The sequence below is a fragment of the Protopterus annectens genome, chromosome 1.part2, assembly GCF_019279795.1.
Source record: "Protopterus annectens isolate FY-2018-M chromosome 1.part2, PAN1.0, whole genome shotgun sequence".
Lineage (NCBI taxonomy): Eukaryota > Metazoa > Chordata > Ceratodontiformes > Protopteridae > Protopterus > Protopterus annectens.
In genome coordinates this window covers 365666625-365694146 of record NC_056727.1, presented here as the reverse complement: position 1 = coordinate 365694146, position 27522 = coordinate 365666625, and the positions used below count along the sequence as shown (strand labels likewise).

The following is a 27522-nucleotide window of genomic DNA, read 5'->3' as shown; positions in this document are numbered from 1 at the left end:
TTGTGGCTTTGACAGGATGATATTTATACTGGAAGTGCCTAGGGGGCCCCCAACTTGACATTTTCTGGGGGCCCACAAAATGCTAACACCGGCCCTGTCTACAAATGACAAAACAAGATAACCACACAATGCTTATTGCAAGCCCCCTGCACCCCACACCCCTTACTAGTATACCAACCCTCATTGACAGGCGCTGATTGTGGTTTCATTTCTGGGGATAAACTATTGGCTAGACTTGTAAGGTCCCCAGAGCCATTAGCCTAGTAATCTCCTATGATCCTATGAACTCTGAGATTGTACTACAGTGAGAGAAAGAGCATATTCTCCAATCCCTACTGTACTGAAATCTCAAACTGCCAAAGCCAGTACATTTCAATCAGCTGATTTCTGATCAGCTGTACTGGCTCTGTCATATGTCAACTAGTTGTTTTTGGCAAAGGGTGTGTGTACGTTTGTGTGCGTGTGTGTCTCTATGTGTTGGTGTTCATCTGAGATACTGAACAGATAAGTGTCCAGAGTGGTATGAAAAGCCAGTGTATTATCTATAAAATAAAAAAATATATGAATGTCCCAGTATTGTGGCATTTTTTTCTTCATGTTAAACCAAACTATGCTATTTCCATTCAGAGTATAGATGGCAATAAACAAAATGGATGCTATCATCATTACTTTACTGCTAATCTAAATGCAGATTGCAGATTTTGCTGGGATATATTTTATGAAAAGTATTTTAGAAATTTAGAAATACATATCCTTTTTCCCCAAATGCAGTATCTTGACCTTCTTTCCAGTCTTTTCTGCAGGAACTATTCTCTATCCCATCTTTCAATCATGATTTATATAAGGCACATTGCTCCCTGAAAATGTTTCTGTCATTGAGTATAACTTACACGGAAAGCCTTTCTTTAGGCTTCTACTACTGTTCTACTTTAATCTGCTCTGTTTTCCCTATTGATAGTATAATGATTTTCTCTTTGCAAGTATGCATGCTTTTTTGCATATCCTTATTACTCTGCAGTACTTCCATAACCCACACCCACTTTTGAGCTCCAAATTCTTTAATTCACTGGATCTCTGCACATTTGCAGTCCTGTCAAAATGTCTGCCTCTTCTTGTCTGGTTCACATTAAAGATGGCCTCAGTCCAAAGATAAGGGGTTTGCCAAATGATGTAACTTTGATTATACTCAAGTGATGGCATTTTGCTTTGCTTTTGCAGTCAGTCATGGTCTCTGGTTGTTATGTCTTGAGTTTAGTGACAGTAATTAACACCCACCTGCATATGTTGTATCTTTTCTTGTTGTCATTGTATGCAATTTGTTGTGTTAATGAAATCCTTACTTTATTGAATGTCTTATCTATGGTCATTAATAAAATAATGACTTTACTGAGGGCACACAGGCATTCCATGCATTCCAGGCTTACCAGGTCAACACAGTTAACTTCCCAATAATTAAGCAAACCAATACTTGATGGAAAAAGAGTCTGCCTTTCAATTCTAATAACCTGAGTGTAATTGAATTCTTCCTGGCATATTCTGAGCATGTGTTATGTTATACAATCATTTAACTGTACCTTTAAAGTACTTGTCAATGAATCTCATGTATAGGTGCCAACACTACATTTTGTGGTACTCACGGACAGAGAAAATGTAAATGAATGAGTATAAATCAGTATAATTAATTGATACTTTCTATTTTACAGTTTATCAGATGCGTTGTGATCTGTTACCAAACCTTGAATTCCTCTGCATGAGAAAAATGCCAAACATGAGAAGTGTGGACAGTGACCTGTTTCAGTGTATGCCAAGGCTGAAGGTCCTAGACTTCAGTGGTTCCCACATGTTAGAATTTGTTAATAACCAAATATTTGTAAATGCACATCATTTGCAATATCTTTCTTTTGAGAAGTAAGTATTTAGTGCTATAATCCCTTGGAAAATAAGCTAAATTTTCAGTATAGAATGCATGCTATGAAACATGCTAACGTTTTTATGATAGTAACTTACTCCCTTCCAGTAAGAATGAACATTATTAAAATGTTTTTAGTCATTTCTATCTTATAAAGTAATCAAAAGAGAGACTGGAGTACAGACATACAGTTGTATGTAAGCTGAATTGTACATATGCATTTTATTTAATGTGACATTCTATCAAACTGGAGTTGACCAAAAGGCCTTGGTAACTTGGCTTTTGTAACATTATTCTCAATCAGCTGTCCTATTCCAAGTATCAAGTAAATTGAATTAATTTGGAAAAACTGGGTGGAGGCAGGCTGATAAGAAACAGTTCACCAAATGGTTCTACAAATGGTAAACACTGGCAGTTCAAGTACCAAGGTTCTTGAATTCAAACTTTAGAGTTTTGTGCATGTACTTATGGGTATGGTCTGCTCTGTTTCTCTCTGTATATCTAGATGCATGTACTATGCATGCACATGCATGTGTGCACAGACACACACACACATGCACATGAGCACATACACAAGGATATATATACATGTACACACAAGCACATAGATACACACACACACACACACACACACACACACACACACACACACACACACACACACACACTTGCTAGGAGATGAGACCCAGCGATATGATGAATTTTCACTTCTGGATATTGCTGTGCTTTAGATTTAGCTTTCACTTAGGGCAAAGGGGACCTGAAATATATAACCAAAGATGGCAATGCATAGCTCCAGTATGCTGTAAGGCTGTATGCTACCTGTCACTCATCACAGAAAGGCGGCTTCTGGGCTTAATATGGTCTTTACAACACTGGGAGAGCATATTTGCACTGTCTATGACATGGAAATGCCAGGCTGGAGAATAACTTGATTATTGTAACACCTGCTTATTTGTCCCATTAATTAATTAATGTTTTGTCCCATTAATTAATTAACTACATTATTTATTAGTTATGATACTGCTATGACTTTCTCAGTAACTTCTATTTCTGTCTGCTTAGTACAGAACAAGATAACCACATTCTAAATTATACTTTTAAACCTCAAAAAAGAATGTACAAACTGGGCAAAGTAATGAGTGTGTCTGTTGTAAATCCAGCGTTACCCACAGGAAGAAGTCCAGAGCCTGTTCTAACTATTAAAAAGAAAAGCTACAACTGACAAAAGAGATCTTTAACTCTGAAGAAGTTCCATGAAGGGAATGAAAGCACTTACCTGTTGGATTTTTATGTATTAAAGTCATTTTGTGTTTTTAGCCATTTGTTTTTTATTATTAGATCTTTAACTCTCCCCAAAGTCAGATACAAAATAACAAGCATTTAAAACAACAAATAAAAAATAGTTCCTGAAGAAATAACGGATCTACAAGAACAATGAAAGTGCATAATTATCTCTGCACTTGCAATCCTTTGTTTTATTTGCTATTTTATGCTTCTCTCTCAGTAAAAACACAGCGCTGACCCCATTGTCTAAATTGCTTTTGGTGTAGCCTGTGCATCAAAAACTACACTGAAAGCAGCCTACAAATCAGGATCTGTTGTTTTAGATGTGTCCTTGGCCGCTTACAGTGAATGGTTACCTTAGATCAGGCTACCTTTTAGTCTGTCTGAGGATCCAAAAATAACTACAGGTACCTGTGGTTTTGCATCCAGAGAAAGAACAAAAAGCAATTACAAAAGCAGAAATTAAATCTGCCATTCAGGAAGGTTCTGTGTAGTCATTGGTGAGTACATGGCATGTGCATGCCAAATTCTTCATTCAGGCATCTGGTATGGCATATAAGAAGCAGACAAAGATTAAAGTCTCTTCATAAAGTGTCATTATTTTAAAAAGCAAGTGATTTATTTAATAAATAACGTAACTATATAAAGCAATCATCCCTTTTGTGAAGATAATGCAGGATTTACCCATGGCTGGCTTTGTTTGATCACTCAGACTTTACCGTCATGATCAAACCACACTATCAGTATTACCCACACCCATTCATGGATTATTGTTTAAACAAAGTATTTATGTTTGGTCATATCATTTCATCAATGTACTTCAACTAACTGCTGAAGTGATGTTGACCTGATCTACAGGTAGAACTACCAATGTTTTATTATTTATTCATTTCACTTAGATAAATGTGGAAACTGTTGCTAATCTTGGCAATTACTAGCAACCAAGCATTTTATACTGAAACACTCACAGTTATTACATTGACACCCAACTGATATATTTAGTGAAAACTTTTAAGTTAATACTAAATGCATGTGTCTGTAATACTTACAGACATTCAGGTAGGGATAAAGTTAAAAGTTTGAATTGCAGTTCGTTTAAGATTTAAAGTTAGTATTTGATTAACAAAGGGAAAGTAGAGACATTGTGCCAGGCATGGGCTATTATCCGAGCCACAGTAATGCCTACCAGAACATTTTATGCTACCCTTAACATGTCTTACAGCAAACTGCTTTGACTGTAAAGATGCATGTTGGACATAGTAATGTGCCCCCCCAAGACCTTGCCAAGTATGGCGAGCAGTCTCTGAACCTAAAAAAAAGGTTGGAAACCCCATTGCGCTACTTATAACTGTATTTATGGCATATTGTTAGATTTTCAGTCAATTATTTTTTTAACTCACAGTTGTCAGTGCTAGTGCTTCATCTATGTGGCCTTTTTGAAATTATGGTTGATATATTTTTTTGACAAATCTATTTAGCTTCACTGCTGCTTCTCCAGCACTATTTGCCTCCCCAACCCCTTCACTAACTGGTATCATGAATCATTCATAATGTTTTGTTACTAAAAAAATAATCTGTGGTAGGTCTGCCCTACCTTCCCTAGTCTGTGCATGTCTAATCCATTTTTCATCCTTGTATCTCTGATAGGTTTATGGCTGGATGCCAGTCTAACATTTCAGATTCTTTGCTGGTGGCCTATTAATTTTGTTTCATGATGTGAAACCACTCAGAATAGCTGAGCTGCATCAACCACTCTGCTTTTCGCTGCTATCAGTGATCCTCTGAACATGCTCAGTAGATCACCACCCATAAAAAGAAGATTTATGATTCTATTGTTTGCAGCTATAGGTTAAAAATGAATGGGGCCAAGGATGATAGAAATTTGAATGTTTATGTCAAGTAATCCCTCCTGCTTTCTTTAGTGAAGTAAAGAGGCAGTCTTCCAATATTTTACTCCTTACTGATAAATGGATGCAGTCACTCTGGTAGTCATTTGAACTGTTTTAGTCATACAGCAGTGCTGTAGGTATTTGTAGTGGATTGTGGTTTTGAAGTCAGAACTGCTATAGGAAGACGCTCTGACTTTACTGGTCAGTCAATGTCTCCATCGTCATCTATGGTGATGAGCTTTGTGGATTGACCAAAAGAAGAAGACTGCTGATAAAAGTGGCAGAAATGATGTTCCTTCACCTGGCAGCATGGTTACCTCTGCAAAATAGAGGAAGCATTGCAGCAATTTGGAAGGACTTCAGAGTACAGCTACTGCTCCTATATGTTGAAAGTTGTCAGCTGGGTTGGTCAGCCACTTCTCCTCCATGTTGAAATTTTTCATTTGGGGTGGTTTGAATGTCCTATGAGGATACCACATGAACACCTCCTACAGGGGATGTACCAGGCATAGCTTACTGGGAGGAGGAGGATCTATGGCAGACCCAGGACATGATGGATTGATTACTTTTCTCAGCTTGCCAGAGAACATCTGTTGGCTCATCATCACTGCACGTAGCATTTCTCACACACACATAGCTTTTTCTGCATGCATTTTTCTATATTTTACTTTCATTTTCCCTCCCATAATGCCTTGCAGTATTTAAAATTCCCTTTTGGCATTTCCGCGCCATCTTCTGTCTATGCAGCTCATCTCCCTTGCCCGTAGTGGTTCCGGTGGTGTGTAAACACTGTATTTTGCCAATTTTTGCTTCTTCTGTGGTTAAAACAAAAAAGGCATTTTAATTAAATTAAACTTAATTGAATTGTGTTATTTATATTACCTGTGCTGTCTCATGCCATCTCAGACTTTCATTTAGTAATATGCACCAAAGGTGCATTCACGGGTTACTACGTATCCAGCAGTGGTTAGACTGGGTGCTTCAGTACCAGAGATTAGATACTGTATAGAAACATCACGCGGGGTACTTCAGCCATTTTAGATGCTCCTGTGCCTTAGTTTCTTTTTCATTCTGCTTTTGTTGCTGAAGTATACTGTGATTAACTACTGCATCAAATAATAGCTGTGTATTTGTTCTTTATAACTGTATAATACTGCAATTTACTGCTCTAGTTGCATTTAATTTTTTATCTGGTTCCAAAGCAGATGTTTGTCTGTTTTTCAGAATAACTAGACCAGTATTGTGAGTGCTTTCCTAATATATAGCATTTGACTGCATATATATTGTTTCACTTATGAGTAGATCATAGGTTCAGTTTGAGGACCTACTATTGCTACATTCACTTGTTTAAATGTTTCACTGTTTCATAATTGCTTTTCACACAAGTGTAGGTTATACCTACTGTTAAAGAACCTACTATTGCCACATTTCACTTGCTTAATTTGTTGATAACATTTCACATTGCTGCATTGTTATTTCTGATGTTAATTGTGTACTGTTGCTTACTGGTACTGTTGTTATTGCATCTTTTCCTTCTCTCTCACTTCTTCCATACTGTTAACTATTCTGTGAACCCTACAGCCTTCCTTTGTCTCACTAAACATAGTGATTAGTCTGTCTCGTTACTCTTTCACTCCACCCTATTTCTCTTTCTGGTCTCTCCATATTTCACTTTATAGCTAGCGTTTGTGGCGGTCTCTCATCTCACCTCTCTTTGTAACACCTCGTAGTAAACATTCATGGTGATCTATCTCATCTAACCTTCTCTCTCCCCTTTCTCAATGTCCCTAGGATCTCTGACCTGGTAATTCAACTTTTAGACCTCAAGCTTCACCATCATACAGCCAAAGTCTTAATACAACTTTCTAATCAGACTCAGTGGTTCTACAGAATTTCAACAATTGTAGTGTATGTTAATATTAAAGCATATTCCTAGTAATACTCTGCAAGTGTAAGTCAGCTAACACAACACCAAGCTGAATTCCTGCTCTATTCCTTCCCCTCTGTTTCCCCCAGTCACCGACCAACTTCTCTACCACACAATTATTCTTCTGTACTACCCCTGACTTCCAGAGTTTCCTTAATTCTGCGACTTCTAGCTACTTCTTCTCAGTAGCCGAGTTCTATACTTTACATCCTTCTCCCTTTAACACATTAGCTGTTGACTTTACCATTAATCACTGAATATGTATAGCTTTGTTGAGTACAAATGTCTATAATACAGCATACAGAGTATGTACGGCTGTATTACAGACTTCTACGCATGCATGAGACAATATTTTTTTTAGTGTACATACATGTGTGTGCACGTGAGACAGAAGAGGAGTGAGTGATAAAAAAAGAGAGTTAGAAGAAAAGAGAGTGTGTGTGTGTCAAGGAATTCCTTCAACAATTTAACCAATGTAATTAAACTCTTTACTCATGCAGTTTTAGGCTGAGATGTGGAAGATATAGAACCATTGTTAAAGAGCAGCAACAAATGAGGTGGAGGCTGAGTTAATGGGCAGCAGAAGATATAGTTTGCCATAGATGGATGGCTGAAAACAAGAATTTAGCAACTTCATGATGGGCTGTTAGAATCCGAGCACTTAACATTTTATATTCACCCTAGGTTCTAAGGTGAATGAGAATGAAGTTGCATGTTTTTTTCTTTTGGGGGCTGTTTCACTTTTATTTCCAGGTGAGTCAGAGATGGCCCATTCTTTTAGAATTAAAGTCATGAGTTGGCTCAGAAAGTCAATGTTTTTCAGCGTTTATAAGAGCTTTTAGTGGTCAATCAGGTTAAGAGCTGTATGAGATCTGCTTTCAATTGTTCTATTATTAGGGAAGAAGGAGCAGTAAATCTGTTCAAGGCTCTGTCATCACTGTAAAGAAAGGCTTGTGACCCTGAAAATACGGCTGTAGGGAAAAGAAGGGTGGCAGAACAGTGTCAGGGCTATTCCTGTTCTAAGGAGTGCTATGTTAAATGTGGAGGAGGCCAATGTTTTGTAGAACAACCTTCTGTGAAGGATGTTGGAGAACCAGATTTTTACTTCAGTGTAGAATCTTGCTTGGTCAAGAGACTTTGAAACAATGTGATGGTTATCTAAATCAAGGGCCTTAATTATTTCTGCAAACCATTTGCCAAGGCCTAGAGAGCTGTCATGGTGATTTTGCCATTTCAGAAACTTTCTTGTTCATAGAAAGGATATTGTACTTTTGGACGCATTCGCAAGTTGGATGTGTTTCTTTTTATCATTTTCCTGAAGGCTGGAAGAATGGAGATGAGTTCAAAACAAGCCAAAGTAGTTCTATGGATAGGCCTTGTTACTGCAGATTTTTTTTCTTATGCTTGAGAAAATATTATGAGATATGGAAAGACTGCAGGTGTGCTGGAGACACCTAATGATAAAATATTTTCACTTTTTTTAAAAAAGGTTGGAAGGATGGAGGTATGCCTGAAACAAGCCATAGTCTTACCTTTCACAATTTTATGGATTGGTCTTATTGGTGCCCTTTTTTCTTATGCTTCAGAAAATATTATGAGATTTGGAAAGACTGCAGGTATGTTGGACAGAACTAATGATAAAGTCTTTCCATTCATTTTTAAATCATTAAGCCTTTGATTCCTGGGGACTGTGAGAGCATAGTTTAGTGAGAAATGTATTAAAATAGAATTTGGGTAGTTCAACCAGTTGGTGGAAGGAGAGTAAACAAATGATGTTTGAGGGGGTGGAGAGTAGTATATGGAGAAGCTTGGAACATTCTCTGAGCAAAGTCACTGGGGTAGGTGTTCTAGTGTGGTGCTTAGAAATAAGGTGATAGAGTTTGCATTTTTTGGTATGCATAGTAATTGAGCAAACCTATTTTGTAAATGTGGTGTGAGTTGGTGAAAAGACCAGCTAGTTTATTCTGGAAATAGGTAGATTTGAGCTATGTTATGGCTTTTGTGCTTTTTCTATGGAAACAAATGTATGAGAGAGACTGTAATGAGTTTGTTTTTCAATGAGGAAAAATAGTTCTTTAGTCATCCACAAGTTTGAGCATGTTTTTATGAGCCAAATAAGGGAGGATAAATGTTTGTTTTGTAATTAAGTGTTTTAGTAAAGATGCTGGCTGTCATGCTGAAATCATTAGCTAGGAAGTGTTGGAATTAGTAGTGGAAAGCGAATGTATGTAGATTGTTTGGGTTACAGTTTTCTTTTTGCCTAAAAGTTGTTAAAGTTGTAATAAGTTTGGGTTTACTGAATGGAGTGGGTGGCAGAGAAGTGGTTACTATCAAATGGTGATAAATTTAAAGGAGGAGATTTTGTGTAATGTATCTGTGATAAGTAGATCGTGGAGACTGTTTTATAGCAGTAGTCATAGTTGGTGGGATTATTCATTAATTATGGGAACCCAAGATCAGTAATGGTTCCCATGATATCATTATCATTTTAGAATAACAGACTGGTGTTGGTTCCACATTTTTCTTAAAATCTGCTTATGCAGTACTTTAAGAAGTTGATGCCAGGGATATTTCCCTGGGTATGGTTACTAAGGTCAACAATTATCTAGATGGGTCCATGGACACTGTATGATTCAGACTTTATAATTGTCTTTACATTAATGTGAGATTTGTAAAAGAGGAGACATCCACACAAGTTCCATTCCCAAATCTAGCGTTTGAGATATAATTGTAACCTGGCAAGACGTGTGCCATGTTTGTAGTGCAGTTTTTCAGGTATGATTTACTTATGGTGGCAAAGTCAATAGATGGCTGGAAGAGCAAGGGGTCCAGTAGGCTGAGTGTGTTGGAGATGTTTTCTTATTTTTATGAGAGACCCTTTAAGAACTTTTAGTTATTGTGTGTGTTGTATTAGGTTGATGGATTTGAGATGTGAATGGGGGGGGGGGCAGGGTTGGAGTGTATGCCTCCACATAAAACAATTAAGCATTTGAAGAGATGCAGGCAGCATATTTTTAAAGACTTTTTGTGTTAGGGAATATTGTGGAATTGTACGCATGAAAGAGTATGGTAAAATATAAATCAAGGCTGAAGGAACTGTGACTGATACTTTGGTAGTGCTAAGTTGGGGGGTGTAAATTGTGAGAGGATATGTGGTGAGTTGTCATCTAAAGATTTTATGGAGCAGTTATTGTGAGATTACTAATAGTTATTGGTGGTAGTTTTAGTGTCTGAAGGGTTTGAGATCTCTGGAGTTACCATGTAGACAATGAGAATATGTAGTTGTGGCACAGTGAGGGTGATGGGAAAAATTATTATTATATTAATTAAGTCTATATGGGGACATTTTTAATTTAATTTACCCTAGTGGGTTGAGTTACAGAACAAAAAAGTTGTTGGAAAGTGATGGCAGGGATACTTGAGAATGGGACTGAATGAGGTGAAGGATTCCACCAATGTTCTCAGCATTTGGCTTTGGTATTCTGACCCTGTTGCTTCATGAACTAAGTATATAGAAACACTGTAAAAGTTTATTAATTTTACAAGACATTTTAAGCTGTTTGGGTATTAGTATTTCCAAAAGCTAAAGTTGTCTCCCCTAGTACGTAATTGCTCATTTTATGCAATTATTTAGGCAGGACAGTATTGGTGTATTTTCACTTCAGTCACATGGCACCAGTGAGCAAACAATATCTGGTGGTTTATTGTTTTAAAATGGAGTCTGTTGTGATGTATCCAACTCCTTATAGTCCCATTTGCTGTTTAGGGTGTGGACACCATGACTTTTACCAACAACAGTGGCTTTCCTAGAGAAAAATACTACTTAAGTCTGAGGTCATACAATATGATATATTCTATATAAACAGGAAAGGAATTTGATAATCAGCAAAGGTCACATGCTTGTTGATAATATATATATATATCAGGTGTAGTACACCGTGGCTAAACCTAAGAGAAGTAAGCAGATTGTCAGGCTAACATTCATTGCCAATAAGTATGTTCTACAGTTCATTTCACAGTAAGGCAGCCTCAGACATGGCACATTCAGTGTAGCACCTCTGTCCCCATTGTGAGTTCACTAGGTACAAATAAAGATTAGTTAAACAGAGGATACATGCTGGAAGATAATTCATTATAAAATAATCATGCAGTGTTAACATTAGCACACAATGGAGAGATCATGTGTTTAAAGTATGGCATTAAATTTGCCACTGTCTTGTGGGTTTCACAAGATGACTACAAGATGGTAGAAAAGCCTGCAGTTTATTGAGGGAAGATATATTATAGTACAGTAGCATGCAGTCCTACATCAAGTTAATGAAGAGATTAGAAGGAGGATGGAGTAATCTACTGTGACTTGGTCAGGAGCTAATTATACATAGACACAGAATAGATGCCCACTTATGCAGTCACTTTGCTCTTTGGGGCAAGCCTAAGTATGTGACATGGAAGTTCTGCCACAGATACTTCATGAAGTGGATACACATAATGCCATAACAGTTTAAGGAGGTCACACTGCATGTTAAACTGTTTGTGGAATAGTTATTCAGATCACTGAAGGAACTGCCTTGGTAGGTAATTACTCAGTCCCAAAGGTGCTGTTCAAAATTTGCAGCCTGCTCATGTGAGGTGCCACTGTGAAAATTGCAGGCAGACAAAGACATTAGTGGGATATTTTTCACTCAGCCAGTGGTCACCACGGAACAAACAGCAGATGTTAAGATATTGTTTTAAAACAGAGTCTGTCCCAGGTACACTGTGTGGTCAACCAGGGGAAACCCTTCACCATCTAGAAGTAAAGATCTATTTTTGTATAGAGTAGTGCTGACACATTTAGAGTTACAACTGCTCCACTTACGGTGCATGCTTGATTTAAATAATTGTAAAAATTGTGAGCTCCTATAGTTCTGTTTGGAGTCTGGGGGAGGGCATCTTCACTTTTACTTGCAGCAGTAACTTTCTTTGCATTTGTCATGGCTAGTTAGAATTGGGTGTATTTTCCTCTCATAATGGACACCAGCATTCTATTTGCTGGCTGGCATCTTTTAATTTTGCATCTGCTGACTCATTAGCACTGTAATTTCTATGCTTATGTCTTTTTCTTGGACATTTTCCAAGAAGTACCTCCCAGTTTATACTCTCCTTAGAGAGCATTATTCTCAAAACGTGTAGCACTCTGCCTTTATTTGTTTTAACAATAAGCTACCATTTTTCTGGCCAGTCAGTTTTTTCAGATTGTTTACCAAACCTTCTCCTCTGTGCTTGGCCTGTTGTATTGTCAATCCATAGAGAAATAGACATTATTTTAATTATTACTGTCACATCTAAGACAAACACACCAAAGTTCATCATCAGCCCCAAAAATGACCCCTGTGGTACACTACTGAATATCCCTCTAACATCATATAGACCCCCCCCCTTCACCATTACTGCATTTATCTTCCCTGTAATCCACTTTTCCATTTCTACTCTCAGCCTTGGAATTTACTATGTGGCATTGAGTCAAAAGTCAAGGTGAACTGCCTCAGCCAAGTTGTTCCTCTCCTTCTGGTAATAATCCAGTCACAGACTTTGATCAGGGTATTAAATGATAGCATCTTTTATCTATAATTCCATGCTAATTTGTTTCTGAAATATGTTTCCTACAGATATGCCACCAGCCTTTCCCACAGTATTTTTCCTTCATTACTTTCCCCACCACTGAGGTTAGGCAGGCTGGCCTGCAGTTTCCTGGGTAATTCCTGCTGCCTCCTTTGTGAATCAATAGTATAGTAACTATGTGGCTTCTCCTGTGTCATCTTGACCAGTTGTCCTTCTGCCATCCAGGCGTTTTTGTTACCACTTGCTCATTCCATGTCCCTTTCTCTGGGCTCTCCCCAGGCCAGTATGCTTTCTTTACTCTATGGTAAAGTTAAACATGAAGAATTTCTTGAGAATGTATGTTTGTCCTCTGTCTTCTGTTACATCAATACCATTATTTGTCAAATTGATTGGGTCTGTCCCTACTTTTCTCCCTTGCCTTTACCTAAAGAACCCTTCTTCTCTTTCAGTCCTGCCAGACCTTCTTTCACCATTGCATTCCTGACTTCCTTTGCTACTTTTTTCTTCATATAGCTGTCAGTCACTTCCATCTATGGTTTCCACTTATGTATGTCCTTTCTTTCTCCCTTCACTCTTTAGCTACATTTAACTCGTTCTTCTCCCACTTCTCCCATTTCCTTAGGTGACAGTGCAATTATGACCATGTCTTTTATACCTTGTCATCCATTCCCTTTATTATCACGGTAGCATTTTATTGTAATCTCCTATGTTTGCATGAGCCAGATATGATAAATTAGCAGTCATACATGGCCTTAATATGGTTACCACTTTTTAAGTTGACAGCTTGTGCCCTGGCTTCTTATCTTCCTCGGCATCAGGTGCTGTGTTTTCTGAAACAGTATCACTCTGCTCCAACCTGATTTAATAGTTTATCATTCACTAGGGCAGTGGTGCATTTCTGGGTGGATATATTGATTTCATAGGAGCATGTAACTGTCGATTCTCAACTGTTTGTCAAAAATACATTTCTAGCCAGCAGCTAGCATCATTAAAATTAATAACATTACATTATTTGATCAATTTTTCTGTCTTATTGATTTTGATTTGCTTGTATTTTCTTGTACAAAGAAAATATCTCACCTCCTTCAAAAGACATGGTGCTGTATCAGAAATGTGTGGTTTTCTTGGCAACAGTTGATCAAAGCTGTTTAATCAATTGTAAGTCTTTTTTTTACATGACCTGAAAAATCCATGGAGTTTTTAGTAATTAATTTTTATTTCATATTGATTGTACAACAATGAAAGATGCTTTGTAAATTAAGCTTTTGCCTTTTATCCGTTGATTCTGATTTGCAGTTACAGGTTGATTCCATTTTGCTGACAGTTAATCCTCACAGAACTCTCTGATCTTCTAAATATTTAGAACATACTCACATTGTTAATACAATATGTGACAGTCTAGGCTTAGCCTGTCCAAATCATCCTTAAGATGTTTTACAAGACCTACTTAAAGTTAAAGTAAGCACTGCACTTCCATTTCTAGTTTCTGTGGCCCATTATTATTTTGTGCTATGGCCAGTAATTTAGGACTGAGCCCAGAGGCATTAATCATTTTAGAAAAAATGTTTGAATTCCACCCATATTTGTTTCTCTTCTATTATCCACCATAGAATTTTTATTAATAGCACTTAAAATTACCATTGTAGATCCAAATGAAGACATGGTCCATATAGCAGTCCCTAAGTCAAAGCTATAAACACATTTCTATAATTATGTAAAATCTCCACTGTAATGAGTTAAGTATGTCAGTATGTATGCACACAAAAAACAGCAACCATAGCATTAAATAAAATACTCATTTATTTAGTCAAAACAAAAATGGCAAGCTTTTAGCTTGTTCAGAAGTTTTATAAAGTGGTACTTTGTAAAATACAGAGATTTTAAGTCACACTGTAATTATAAAATGTCAAACATTCAAATAATTAAAGATAAAAATTACACTGCTATAGTGTACTCTGTTACAGTTTCATGATTTAATATTTCTTGAAGCATTTGATCTCTAGAAATGGCTTGATGTGTATTTTATCATCAGAGCAAGGGATGAAGAGGTGAATGCTCAAAACCCAACTAGAAGAGGAAGACTCCTACTTCAGTGAGTTGACATGGCTATGGTTACACAGGATGGCAGAAGAAATGGAGCCACAATGGTGTAATGATTAGGCTAATTGGCAAAGGGGTTAAAAATTACCAGGCACAGTCACTAAATGTCAACATTCCAAACTCCAAAACAATAAAATTAATTCTTATCCTTCAGACATAACAGCCCTGTACATATGTCATCATACCTCTCAACCTCTTAGAGCAAGAAATCTGGACAAAGCCTGACTTAATGAGGGGACAAGGACTAAAAAAGGGACACATTTTAAATATTTCTTTTATACACTTAGAAAGTTGATAGAATAAAAGGATTTGTGTTAGTCTGCATTTTCTGAAGGATATAGAGTCTGAAACTCTAATGCTTATCATTATTTAGTGACTTTAATCCTTAGATCATCCCAGTGATTTGTCAAAAAAAATAAAATTTTTGTGAGAAACAGACCAAAAATATGAGGCAAAAATCTGGACATTCTGCGACAATCTGTACAATTGAGAGGTATGTAAAAAAATGATTTTACTCTAGGAGTGTTTTTTAATTCACTAGCAGCATTTTACACAGAAGGCTACAATTAGATACAGGTACAAGAGTCCTCTTTAAAACAGACCACAATAAATAAAATAAGTCTTCAAATATTTTCACTAGTGGAATGAAAAGCAAATGTCTTGAAATTCAACAGTTCTGAATCTCTGAAGTTGCTCTCTCTATAGTACATATGGATTGTAACATTCGCTTTCTCAGCTTGTAGATGAGATTTTCCAATAGGGACAAAGGAAAGGTGCTTTTTTTGCAAAAAACATGGAAACTACCAGAAACAAAATCCAGTTCATTCAAAACTGTCTTTTCAGAGTTCACGTCACTGCTGCAGTATTCTTTTATACTGGGGGTGGGGGGGTGGGGTAAAGAAAAACATTGCTTACATTTACCAGTATTTCCAACAGGCTTACCACATAAGTATAGAAAAGTTCCAGTAGCTTCTCAAGAGTTCCTTTCCTTTTTCAGCTTTAGAGACACCTTCCAGAATTCAAATTTCAAGGACATCTTCTAGATTGGCTTCTTCCTACACCTTTAGTTCCCTGGAGACTCCTCTATAGCTCCCTCTCATTACCCATTTATTGGTCATTATATACTCCAAGACTGACCTGCCCCTCCCTGCATGCTGTGGGGTCTTGCTTCATTTTGGTTATCTTACTGAACTGCCCCTCCCTGCATGCTGTGGAGCCTTGCTCCCTTTTGTTTATCTTGTCTGCTCTGCATTTCTCTCTGTCTCATGATATGGCCTCAGTGAAAGGCACTCCAGCAGACACAAACTCACAATATGCAGTGCGATTTCCACCCTGCTATGGTATGTATAACTGGATATAAGAACTTAAAATGAATGCATAAAAAAAGACCAGTTGCCAGATGAAACTTTCTGAATGATGGGTCTCCATATAGTTGTTCCCCACAATCTGGGCATTTTATGCTCCCTTGGATCTCTCTGCTTTGTTTCTCCATAAATCATTTTATGACTACTCCATCATGCCTGTGAAAAAAGCACATCCTTAAGTCAGACTTTATTCTTCCACATCCTAGATGCTGCACACACACACACACGCATGCACACACACATACACACACATGCACGCACGCACATACTCATTCCTTCCTCTATATTTCTATCCCTTGTTTTAAGTGCACCGTCTCACCAGCTTACTGATGATACACCAAGGATACAACAAGTCCCTATCATGTCCTTGTGTTGCTTTCTATGCTTTAAATTTTGTATTCCTGCTACCTTTAGTATTCCAGCCCTGCAGATCCTGTATTATTATAATGGCCTTCTTCTGCACCCTCTCTATCAGTTGATGTCCTTTCCTCTGTAAGCCATTTAACTATGTATATAATAGTTCATATGTGGCTTTACTAGTGGGTTATACATTTTAACAATGATTTCACCCTTCTTTGTATCTACCACTCACCACATAACCCAATACATTTTTGGCATTCACCATAGCCCACTCACATTGTACAGTGTGGCTGAATTTAGAGGTGCTGATCATTTTCAGTTCTTTTTACTCCACCGACTTCTCTAAATCCTCTACAGCTATGATAGGAACTTGAATCACAGCTGTACGAATGCACTCTTCTGGAAACAGCCTGATGCCAGCACCAGGTATGGTGCAGGCCTGTCATATTTCCATACTGCCTGCGGCAGGCATGCTTCTAAGCACTAGATCCTTAATAGTCAGCCTTCTGCATGTGCACATCATACATTCACCAAAGCGTGAGTCCATGTGTAAGAATTCTCCAGAAAAGTCTGGGGATGCTGGTCATTTCCTTCCCAGTCAGGATGCTGTGATCTCGGAATCAGGTAAGGACAATTCCTCCTCCTCCCTCCACCAGCTAGCAGGTCCCATCTGGATGATATTTTCCTTAACTCAATGGATGTGGTTCACCTTCTGAAATGGTGAAGCCACACCAACCAGCTAGCACTAAAGGTCTTGACTGGAAATTTATTCTGGAGGGGCCTAATTTGTTCTCCAAATGAATTCATTATGTAGTACCTAAACAAGAAAGAGTGCACACTGCTGCACCCCTTATACAGAGAGGTTATGCCTATCTGGTAATGGTACATAAACAGAATAACAATGTCATGGCATTTATTTCCTTTGTTCAACATTTCCATTTTATATACAATTCTAGGTTATTGTTATTCAATCAATAACAACTTTAGTGTATGTAAAAAGTTTGAGGGAGATTTGCAGAAAATGCTTTCAGTAATAGTAGAGGTTTAGTTTTTTCTTCACTGCTGTGTAACCTATAAGTTGGTATAGGTAAGTTCTTGGGGAGTGGGGTGTCATCCCATCTGGGAGGTGCAGAGAGGCTGCCTACCTGCAAAAAAATCACCATAGGTTCACTGAAAAAGAGGCTGCCCACCTGCAAAGAAATTACCATAGGTTCACTAAAAGGAGGATCAGCAAACTTTTTTGAGTTTTTTGTGCTAGCCAAAACTTCTTTTGCTGCATCTATACATATCCACAATCATTTACTTCTATCCATTTTTGCCATGACCATCTTAGAATTATTCTTACAGTAACATCACAATCACACATTTTTTGTTGTACAGTAACTCCTCACATCAACATTTCCATAAAAGCCATACTACAAAAATCAAAATTCTATCAGATTTATACATCACAATCTTTCTCATATGTCTCACATAATCTCATCTTCAAATCCATTTTCTTAAAACTGTTATATTGATATTCTGTGATGAATTCCTCCAAAACATTTGAACTCTTCCACACTCTGTTAATGCATACTCAACTCCTTCATCCGCTGTACATATATTACACAGACTTAGACTCTGTTTAAACTTCATCTGCCCTTTAATAGGAAACTTATTTAACAATCTCTTTTAAGTCTGCTACTTTTCAATTTTTTTATCTTTTTGTCTTTCTGATATTGATTTTTGTTTCCCTTTGACATAATCATTCTCAAGGTTTAACATACATTTTCTACATTATCTTTTTATATCATTTCTTTTTAATATAACTCCCTGCCTCTACTTCTGTTTTATGAAATGTGATTTTACTCACATAGTAAAACATCTCGTTTGCATTATACTTACTTTTTCTTTTATTAGTTTTCACAATCATCCAGATAGCCTCACATTTTATTTCTATAAAACATTTCCCACTGACTTTTTAATATCCAGTATCCAATATAGCTACAAATATTTCTGGAATTATTAATCTCAACTCCAGTTGACTTTCTCACACTACAAAGCTCCCCTTTTCGTAGGATTGAACTATGACTCATGCAAATCCAAAATACAATCTCCAACAACTCTAACTCTTTCTCTTTCTATACTTGAAATGCATGAGCTTCTCTCACATAACCTAGATTATCTAGAGCACAAGGACTTATTAAATGCGCTTTCCCATATGACATTTAAATGCCTTCCATAAACCTATGGTATTTTCTGTTTCATCTGTTATTTCTCTCCACTATTCCTCTATCATTTCTTGTTTTCAAAATTTAACCATTAATACAGTTATCTCCCTCACTAAAATGTAGTCTTCCTACACCTGACACTCTATGCCAGTTGGCTGCAGCCCATCTGATTCTAGCTTTGGATTCTTCATTCAGACTTCCCTTCTCCTGAACCACTCCTCCCAGATACTTGAAGCTGTTTACCCTTTCCACTATCTTCCCTTCTATCTCTATTCTCAGCTTCTTCTGACTTCTTCAGCTTGCTGCCATTACCACCGTCTTATCTGTGCTTAGTTTCATCCCATGTGCCTTCAGTTTTGCATTCCATTTTCCTTTCTTTTGCGGAAGTTCTAGCTGCGAGTCTGCCTGTAATGCCACATCTTCTCATACAGCAACTTTGTGGATCTTTCCCCTATGACCTGTTTGCTAATGTAGCCCATCACCAGTATGAACAGTAGCGGACTCAGAGCTGAACCCTGATATGCACCCAGTCCCACTGGGAACCCCTCTGTGAGTCCGAACACTGTTTGTACTTGAGTCATTGGGTGCTTGTACATAGCCTGCACTAATTTTACCAATGTTTCTGGGACTTCAAACCACTGCAGGACTGCCCAGATCAGCTATCTTGGGGCCTTGTCATATGCTTTCTCAATGTCTAGGAATGCCCAGTTGGACTTTCTCCTCATCTCTAGCTTCTACTCAAGTATCTGTCTTATTGCAAATATTGGGTCAATTGTGCTGCATCCTGATCTGAATCCGAACTGCTTATCTCCCATCTTACATTCTACTACTCTGCGTATCCATTTATCAATCGCCCTCTCCAGAACTTTTATGCAGTGTGATAGGAATTTGATGCCTCTGTACTGCTCACAGTTCTGAATGTCCCCTTTGTTCTTGTACAATGGCACCAGTATGCTTATTATCCAGTCATCTGAGACACGCCTTTCTCTCCACACTGCTATTAGTACCCTCAGGAGCCATTTCTCTCCTGTCTCACCCAGCATCTTTATCTTATCTGCTGTGACCTCACCTGAGCCTGCTGCTTTCCCTGACTTCATCTTCCTTGTGCTGTTCTTACTTTTTCTAGGGTGGGCTCCTTTTCTTCTCTTATCGTAGGCCGTTTCTGGGCAGTATAAGGCAGTATTACTTGAAATAAAAATTAAATGCAAGGATCCAGTCTGGTGAAACCAAAAAGCTTTAGAACTATTCCAAGGCTAACCTCTCTCCACTAAGCGAGAAACTGGCTAAATTCCAAGCACCCTAAACCCAGTAAACACTATAGCATATGCTGAGCTATGTACAAAATATCTGTGCAGTCATATTGATAGCTGTATAGAGAGATCTGTGCCCACAAGTTTTAAGAATAAGACAAACTCAGAAGACAAGCCACCCTGGTAGAATCACAATATCAGTCGGTTATACAACAAAAGAAAAAAATCTTGGTCAAGCACAGGAGGAACAAAGCCCTACATACTAAAAGTCCTCTTACCAATCTAAACAGGCAGCTAAGAGGTTTAATTAATACTTAAATGCTAAATTTAAAGAGAAATAGTTTCTCAGGCAAAGGACAACCACAAAGCTTCCTTTAGCTATGTCCATAACCTCAGGGGAAATGTATAACAATCCACAGAACTTGTTGTAAATGGCATCACCCACAATGAAACTGGATATTCCAGGGTGACTCTCTGTGACTGCTGCTCTTTTGTCTTGCCCTTAACCCATTAAACTGTCTATTTAACAGATTAGGTCAGATTAGGTAATGGCTACAATTTGTTCCCAGAAAACAACAAATTGTAAAGACTTCTCTTCTTTTTGTAGATGATTTAAAACTGTTTGGTTCATCAGATGAGGAACTGAAAGCACAACTGCAAGTGATCAAAACTTTTTCAGATGATATAAGAATGTCATTTGGTCTTGATAAATGTGCAAAAGCAACCTTTAAAGCAGGAAAACTACAGCACCAAGAAAACATCAGTTTGGGGCAGGAATGTGATATAAAAGAACTTGAGGAAGAAGGAGTGTATAAATATTTGGGAATTGATGAAGGATCAGCAATAAAACATGAACAAATGCGAATAAAACTTAATAAGGAATACTTTAGAAGACTTCAATTAATACTGAAAATAACATTGACATCTAGGAACAAAGTCCAAGCTATAAACCAGTTTGCTCTTCCTGTCCTAACTTACAGTTTTGGAGTGACTGACTGCCCCAAAATGCGTTGGATAGGTTGGACAGGAAAACAAAAAGGATGCTTCATGCTCATCAAATGATTTATAAAAATCAGTGGATACCAAGACTGTATATACTGACTATGGCCATCCCTACTACCACCATTCAGATAAATCTTCCTCTGGCACTACTCATAGGTCAAACACATAAAAAACTACCATAACAAATTGTATATTTAAATGAATGTATATAACTGTATATAGTATTACTGCTCATTCTTACTCAAGTACATTATATTTTCTGCTTTACTACTGTACACGCTATATACTGTACACGTCTGTAACTTCTCATCATACTATGCCATGATATACTACTGTTTGCTCTAGTGTTTGTTTGCTCTGTTAATTTGTACTCATCTCTGACTTTTGTATTTTTATCATATATGTGGAGATTTTGTATTTTGTATTTTTATGATTGTCATGTACGTGGAGCTTTTCTCCCTGGGTGTCTGCTGAAAATGGGCACCTGATTCCCAGTCAGACCAACCTGGTAATCAAATATAAAATAAATATATTCCCCATTCTGAAGAAGGTATGGACCACCTCGAAATTGATTACATGTATAGATCTGCAGTCGTGGGACTGCATACATATCTGCTGACCTCACAAAATGCAGATGTAGTGAAAGTTTAGAAACATGAGGAGAATAAGTCTAGGATGACTTCCCTGCTTAGTTTAGCAAAAGTATATCGGCATCAAGCAGGAATGGAAATCAAACTAGAAGCAGAAAAATATAAGGCAGCAGCTGAATGTGCCAAAAAAATGAAAGAAAGAATATAAGGTGAAGGACCAGATGAGAAGGCAAGAAATATGGAAAATGTATAAATATAGTTGCAAGTATAGAAAACTCTTGGAATATCCTCATGTTTCCTGATTGAGAGACCACAGAGGGTGTGTTCAGTAAGAACACATCAAAGAGCATCATGATTAAAACCAGGGTTCCACAGGGATGTGTTCTCACCCCACTGTTATTCACAATCCTGACCTATGACGGTTATGCTAAACACAAGTCCAACCATGTCGTCAAGTTTGCTGATGATACCACAGTTGTGGGGCTCATTACAAAGGAGGATGAAAGGTTGTACAGAGAGGAGATGTCACCTCTGATCAGTTGGTGTTAGGGGTACAACCTTGACCTGAATGTAAGCAAAACCAAAGAGATAATCATCAGCTTCAGGAAAAGGAGAACAAACCACCCAGTGCTCAGAATCACTGGTGAGAGAGGGTTAAGAGTACGAATTTCCTGGGAGTACACAAATCAGAGGCTCTCTTGTGGTTGGGAAACACCAGCCAACTGTTAAAGAAATCACACCAACACCTCCACTTTTTAAGAAGATTGAAAAAAGCTAAGTTTCCTCTTCATATTCTCTCCACCTTATACAGAGATGCAATAGAAGGCCGCCTCACCTGTAACTTCACAGTGTGGTGTGGAAGCTGCACAGTTACAGAAAGGAAGGAGCCACAAAGAGTGGTGAGGGTTGCAGAGAAGGTAACAGGTTCCAGTCTTCCATCGATACAACATCTTTATTCTGCAAGAAGCATCCAAAAGGCCACCAAAATAATACAAGACAACACGGATCCTGTGCATGGACTGTTTAAGCATCTGGCATTGGGCAGGATATATCACAGCATCTGCTGCAGAACTACAAGATTCAATAACAGTTTCTATCCTACAGTGATTAGACTTCTTAACTCGGGCATTAGTCCCAGGGGTCTGGACACATAATAAGTCAAGTTTTATTTATTTGTACAATATATACTTATTCATATTCCAGGTAAGTGCAATATTTATTTATTATATCAATAGTCAGTATTATTTTATCCACTCAAGTGCAATATTAGACAAATAACTTGGGCATTGTTCAATCTGTAGTGTATTTGTATTACTTAAATAATCTAGTTGATTTAACTCAGGGGAGGGTATTCTTTTCATATATGAGTGTTGGTAAAAGTCTCTGCTCTTTCTTTCATGTATTGGGAGGGTTTATATTACCTTATCGAAAGCTGATAAGAGCGAACGCTCTTTGATCGAACCCTAAATAATGAATGCACTAAATAGCAAAGACATGGAACAGCGATTCTTTTTCCCAGGGAAAAAAAATCACTGTTCTGCAAAAAAAAAAAAAAAAAAAACAAATTTAAACACAACATAAAGTGGAGGGCTATGCCCCCCACAACCCCTACTTAAATATATCAACTCCAACATTGCACCACAATGGAGAAAATGGCAAGCTCCCAAAAACGGCCCAGTGATTTGTTTTCCCTGGGAAAAAATCACTGTTCCGTGTCTTTGTTATTTTAGTGCATTTGACATTTACGGGTCGATCAAAGAATGTTCACTCTCATCAGCTTTCGATAAGGTAATATAGACCCTATTGGGAGTGGTATTGTATTTGTTGGTTATGTTTATTCCTCTGCTTGCATGTGTTGTCTCACTTTCTTTTGTAATCTCAGGAATTGAGCTGATGCACAAAATTTTGTTTAGGCTACACGTGTAGTTCTAAATGACAATAAAATTTACTTTGACATTGACTTTGATGTTGATCAGGACTGAATGCAGGAACGGTTAAGGAGAGGTGAATTTAAACCAAAAGATGAAGTGGACTATGTACACATGGGTTTGCAAAGTCCACTGAACATGTGGGAGAAACAGACAAATGTAGGTTTTGTAAAACAGAATTGAAAACAGTCACACATCTTGTTGCTGGTTGTGACATACTAATGGCAGAAGGACTGTATACTAAAAAGCATAATAATTTGGCAAGACTGTTGCATTGGGGATTGTGCAAACATTATAATATTGAAGTAGCTGAAAAACACTGGAAGCATGAGCCACAAAGTATTATAGAAAATGAAGTTTATATCGCATGGGATCACTCACTACCAACAGTTCAAATAATAGATGCGAGAAAACTACATATAGTAGTCATGAAAAGAAGACAAAAGTAGCATTGATCACAGAAATTGCTACACCCAGTGATTAATGTCTTATTGCAGGAAGAAATGAGGGCAATGTAGAAGGAGGATAACCAGACAGTTCCAATAGTAGTAAGAGCAACGTGTCCTATAAAAAATAATTTACAATGGTACTTAAATATGTTACAGATACATATAACTCCATACAAATTGCAAAAGGAGTCATTACTAGGCACATTGCAGGTGCTGCAAAGAGCACTTTTGGCTAACATCAAAGACTGAAACAATACTAATTTCATGAACTTTAATCATACGTTGACTTAGGAATGGGGTCCATTCCCATCATGGTATTAGAAACCCAAAACACGTGGAGAAATTAAAAATAAAGAAACCAAAAGCCATTGCCAACCTTTTGGCTGACAGGTTCAGCCCAAATTTATCCCCCACTTCCCCCATGATAATCCAAAGGAAATACCACATACCACTATCCCCCAAAGCATTACTAGGGAACACGTCATCCATGCATTTTGCAAGGCCAAAAATACTGCATCAATGGGCCCCGATAACACCCTGGGATGTTTAATAAATAGGATGAAACATGACCTCTCTGGTGCACTTGAATCACTTTCCAACACTGGAGCCTTCAGTCAGGTTTTGTGCTCAAGGAATGGAAGATAGCTACAATCATTCTCCTGCATAGAAAAGGTCCAACCACTGATGTAGGTAACTACAAGCCCAAAAGTCTTACCAGCCTCATTTGTAAGGCTATGGAAAAAATCATCATGGTCATGATAAATGACACAGGTAACCTGCAAATGCTGGACCCATCACAGTTCAGCTTTGTTAAAGGAAGATCACGCCTATTCAATCTGGTGGATTTTTTTGAGAGGGTCACCAAAGCATTGGATGAAGGTAATACTATGCACACAGCTCACCTAGACCTGCCCAAGGCTTTTGACACAATACCCAACTTGGCCATTGTAGACAAGCTCACTAATATAGGTATAAACCTATTTATCATCCAATGGCTAGCCAGCTGGCTCACTGATAGGACCTAGGAGGTCAAAATAGATGAGGCCATCTCCACCAAGAGGCCCAGTCACTAATGGAGTCATCCAGGCCTCAATATTAGGCCTACTCCTTTTGGCATCTATTTCCCTGAAATGGAAGAAAATGATGAAGGTTTATGACTGACTAAGTTTGCAAATGATTGCAAGCTGGGGGTTATCACTGACTCCCCTACAGACACTAGTTTTCTTCAAGAAGGTCTATCTCTAACTAACAAATGGTGCCAAAGCCATGGTTTTAAACTCAGTTTTAAGAAATGCATAACTATACCCTTTGGGAAGCCAACCATCCTGGCTGATTAGAATGTTCATAATACACCCCAAGCCAAAATTAATGGGGAAACAAAGGCCCAAAAACAGGGACAAATTTTAAATATTGCTCTTACAAACTTAGAAAGTTGCTAGAATAAAAGGTTTTGTCTTGCCATACATTTTCTGAGAGACATGAAGTATGAAACTCAAATGTCTGCCATTATTTATTGAATCTAATTCTCACCGATTTGCTAGAAAACTACAAATTTTATGAGAAACAAACCAAAAATATGAGGCAAAAATGTGGACATTCTGCAAAAATCTGTACAGCTGAATGTAAATTCTCAGATATACAGATTGTAAAGTGTCATTCTACGCCTGGCATTGAAGGCATCCTTGAATCTCACTCTGATGGAACTTTTACATATCCACAAAGCAAATAGTATCAGAGCTTCATAGGTTCACAGGAGGTTACTAGGCTATTGGTACTAGTGCCATTATAAGCCTAGCCATGTTATACCCTTGTTCCCTTATTGACCAGATTGTATGGTCTATATCTGCAGTGTGAGTCTATGATCAGCACTGACTGCCCTTATCCAAGTGGGACATAGGTGACATCCCTGGAGTAACTTTGCGGTCTCCCATCCAGTTGTCTAAGTTACCCTTAAATAGGGTCATTGAGGAGCTCTGTTTTACGTGAATTGGGAGTTTGTTCCAGAGGAGTGGCAATCTCTGAGAGACATGTCTGTCTCTCCAGCATGTCTTGTTAATGTTGCAGGCTAGATTAAAATCCCTAGAGCGAGTGAGTGTTGTCCCATTTGACTTGTGGATGTTCAGCATTTCCATTAGGGTGGGGTCCGAGACTGCTCTGTAGTCTATAAGATACAGAGTATAGTGACAGGGCCTTCAGTCTGTCCATGTAGGTCATGTGTTGAAGGTGCTGAATTTTCTTGGTGAGAAACCTTTGAGGTCTCTCTAGCTGCCAAGACTTAAACCTTGCCTATGACATAAAAAAAGAGTTATTGGTGGGAAAGCTATGTGTCTCACAAAATACCTCTTATCTGGAACAGGCTTCCCAGCATACCTCTCAACCTTTTAGAGCAAAAAATCTGGACAAAGCCTAAAATGATGGTGGGACAAACAGGGACAGATTTTAAATATTGCTCTTACAAACTTAGAAAGTTGATAGAATAATAGGTTTTGCATTAGCATGAATTTTCTGAAGGATGTGGAGTCTTAACCTCAAATGTCATTATTTAATTACTTCAATCCTCAGCTATTTGCCAGAAAAGTACAGATTTTAGGAAGAACACACCAAAAATAGGAGGCAAAAATCTGGACATTCTGTGAAAATCTATACAGTTAAGAGCCATCCAGGTGAGCTGTTTCCATAGTCAAGCGCAAACTGGACCAGTGGCCACTGATCTATCATCTAAGTCTCTAATGGACAGAGACAGCCTCAAATGCTTGACCAAACATGCTCTAGCTTACATGTAACCATTAAAATATATCCCTAAAAATAACCTCTGGGGCACAAGAAAAAAAACCTTGCTGAAGAAATTAGGAAAGCTTGGTTAGGCTTGTAAGGGCCCTTGTGGTCGTTACCCTAGTATATACATATGAACATGTGATATCCATGTATAATATCAGTACAATATATTTATATTGACTTTTTTCACATCTGTTACTATTATTTTCATAACATTTTCTCATAGTTTTCTTTTAACTCTCTTATAATACAATTATGCACAAGCCACTATTTCCTCCACCCAACATTTATCATACAGTCCTTCTTCTCATTTCTTATAGTATTATCCACCATAAAACTCCTGATGATATAAGTCCTTGTTCCTTAATAATTTTTGCCTGCATGCTGTTGCACTTTGTACCTCTGCATTCAAATCATCTCAAGTGGCAACATAATAAAAGTCTATCATACCTTGTTCATATCACAGCCATCTCCTCGGACCTTCATCTGTTTTCACTTTGCATGTCAATATTCTTTTCAGATATTCTTTCATTTTGTCATTTGGTCAGTATTTTATTATTTTAAGTATGTTCATTATTCCCACAACTCTATACTTATGCCCTATTTTTTTTATTGGGTTGAGATGTGAAAACCAAAAAGAAAAATGTTTGCAACAGTTCAGTGTATTATTTAACCAGAAATATAACCTCCCTAGATAGTTTAATTTTCACAAAACTACTGTATTTAACAAATATATCTTCTTTTTAAATGATACCAAGACTTCTATAACATTATTATCACACAAAAGTCTTTAAGAATGAACCACAAACCACCAACTATGAATCTCAGCAGGCAAACACTGGTAACCAAACACAAATATGCCAAAAAGGGCTTCAAAGGAT

General features: G+C 37.7%; 1 protein-coding gene across 1 annotated transcript in view; it reads left to right on the top strand.

Moving 5' to 3' along the window:
* The window catches only part of LRRN4 (leucine rich repeat neuronal 4), a 197289-nt gene that overhangs the window by 126405 nt on the left and 43362 nt on the right, over positions 1-27522 (top strand). Inside the window, exon 3 of the mRNA XM_044056510.1 lies at positions 1704-1908. Within this exon, the coding sequence (XP_043912445.1) occupies positions 1704-1908 (205 nt within the window). The remainder of the gene's footprint in view (positions 1-1703; positions 1909-27522) is intronic.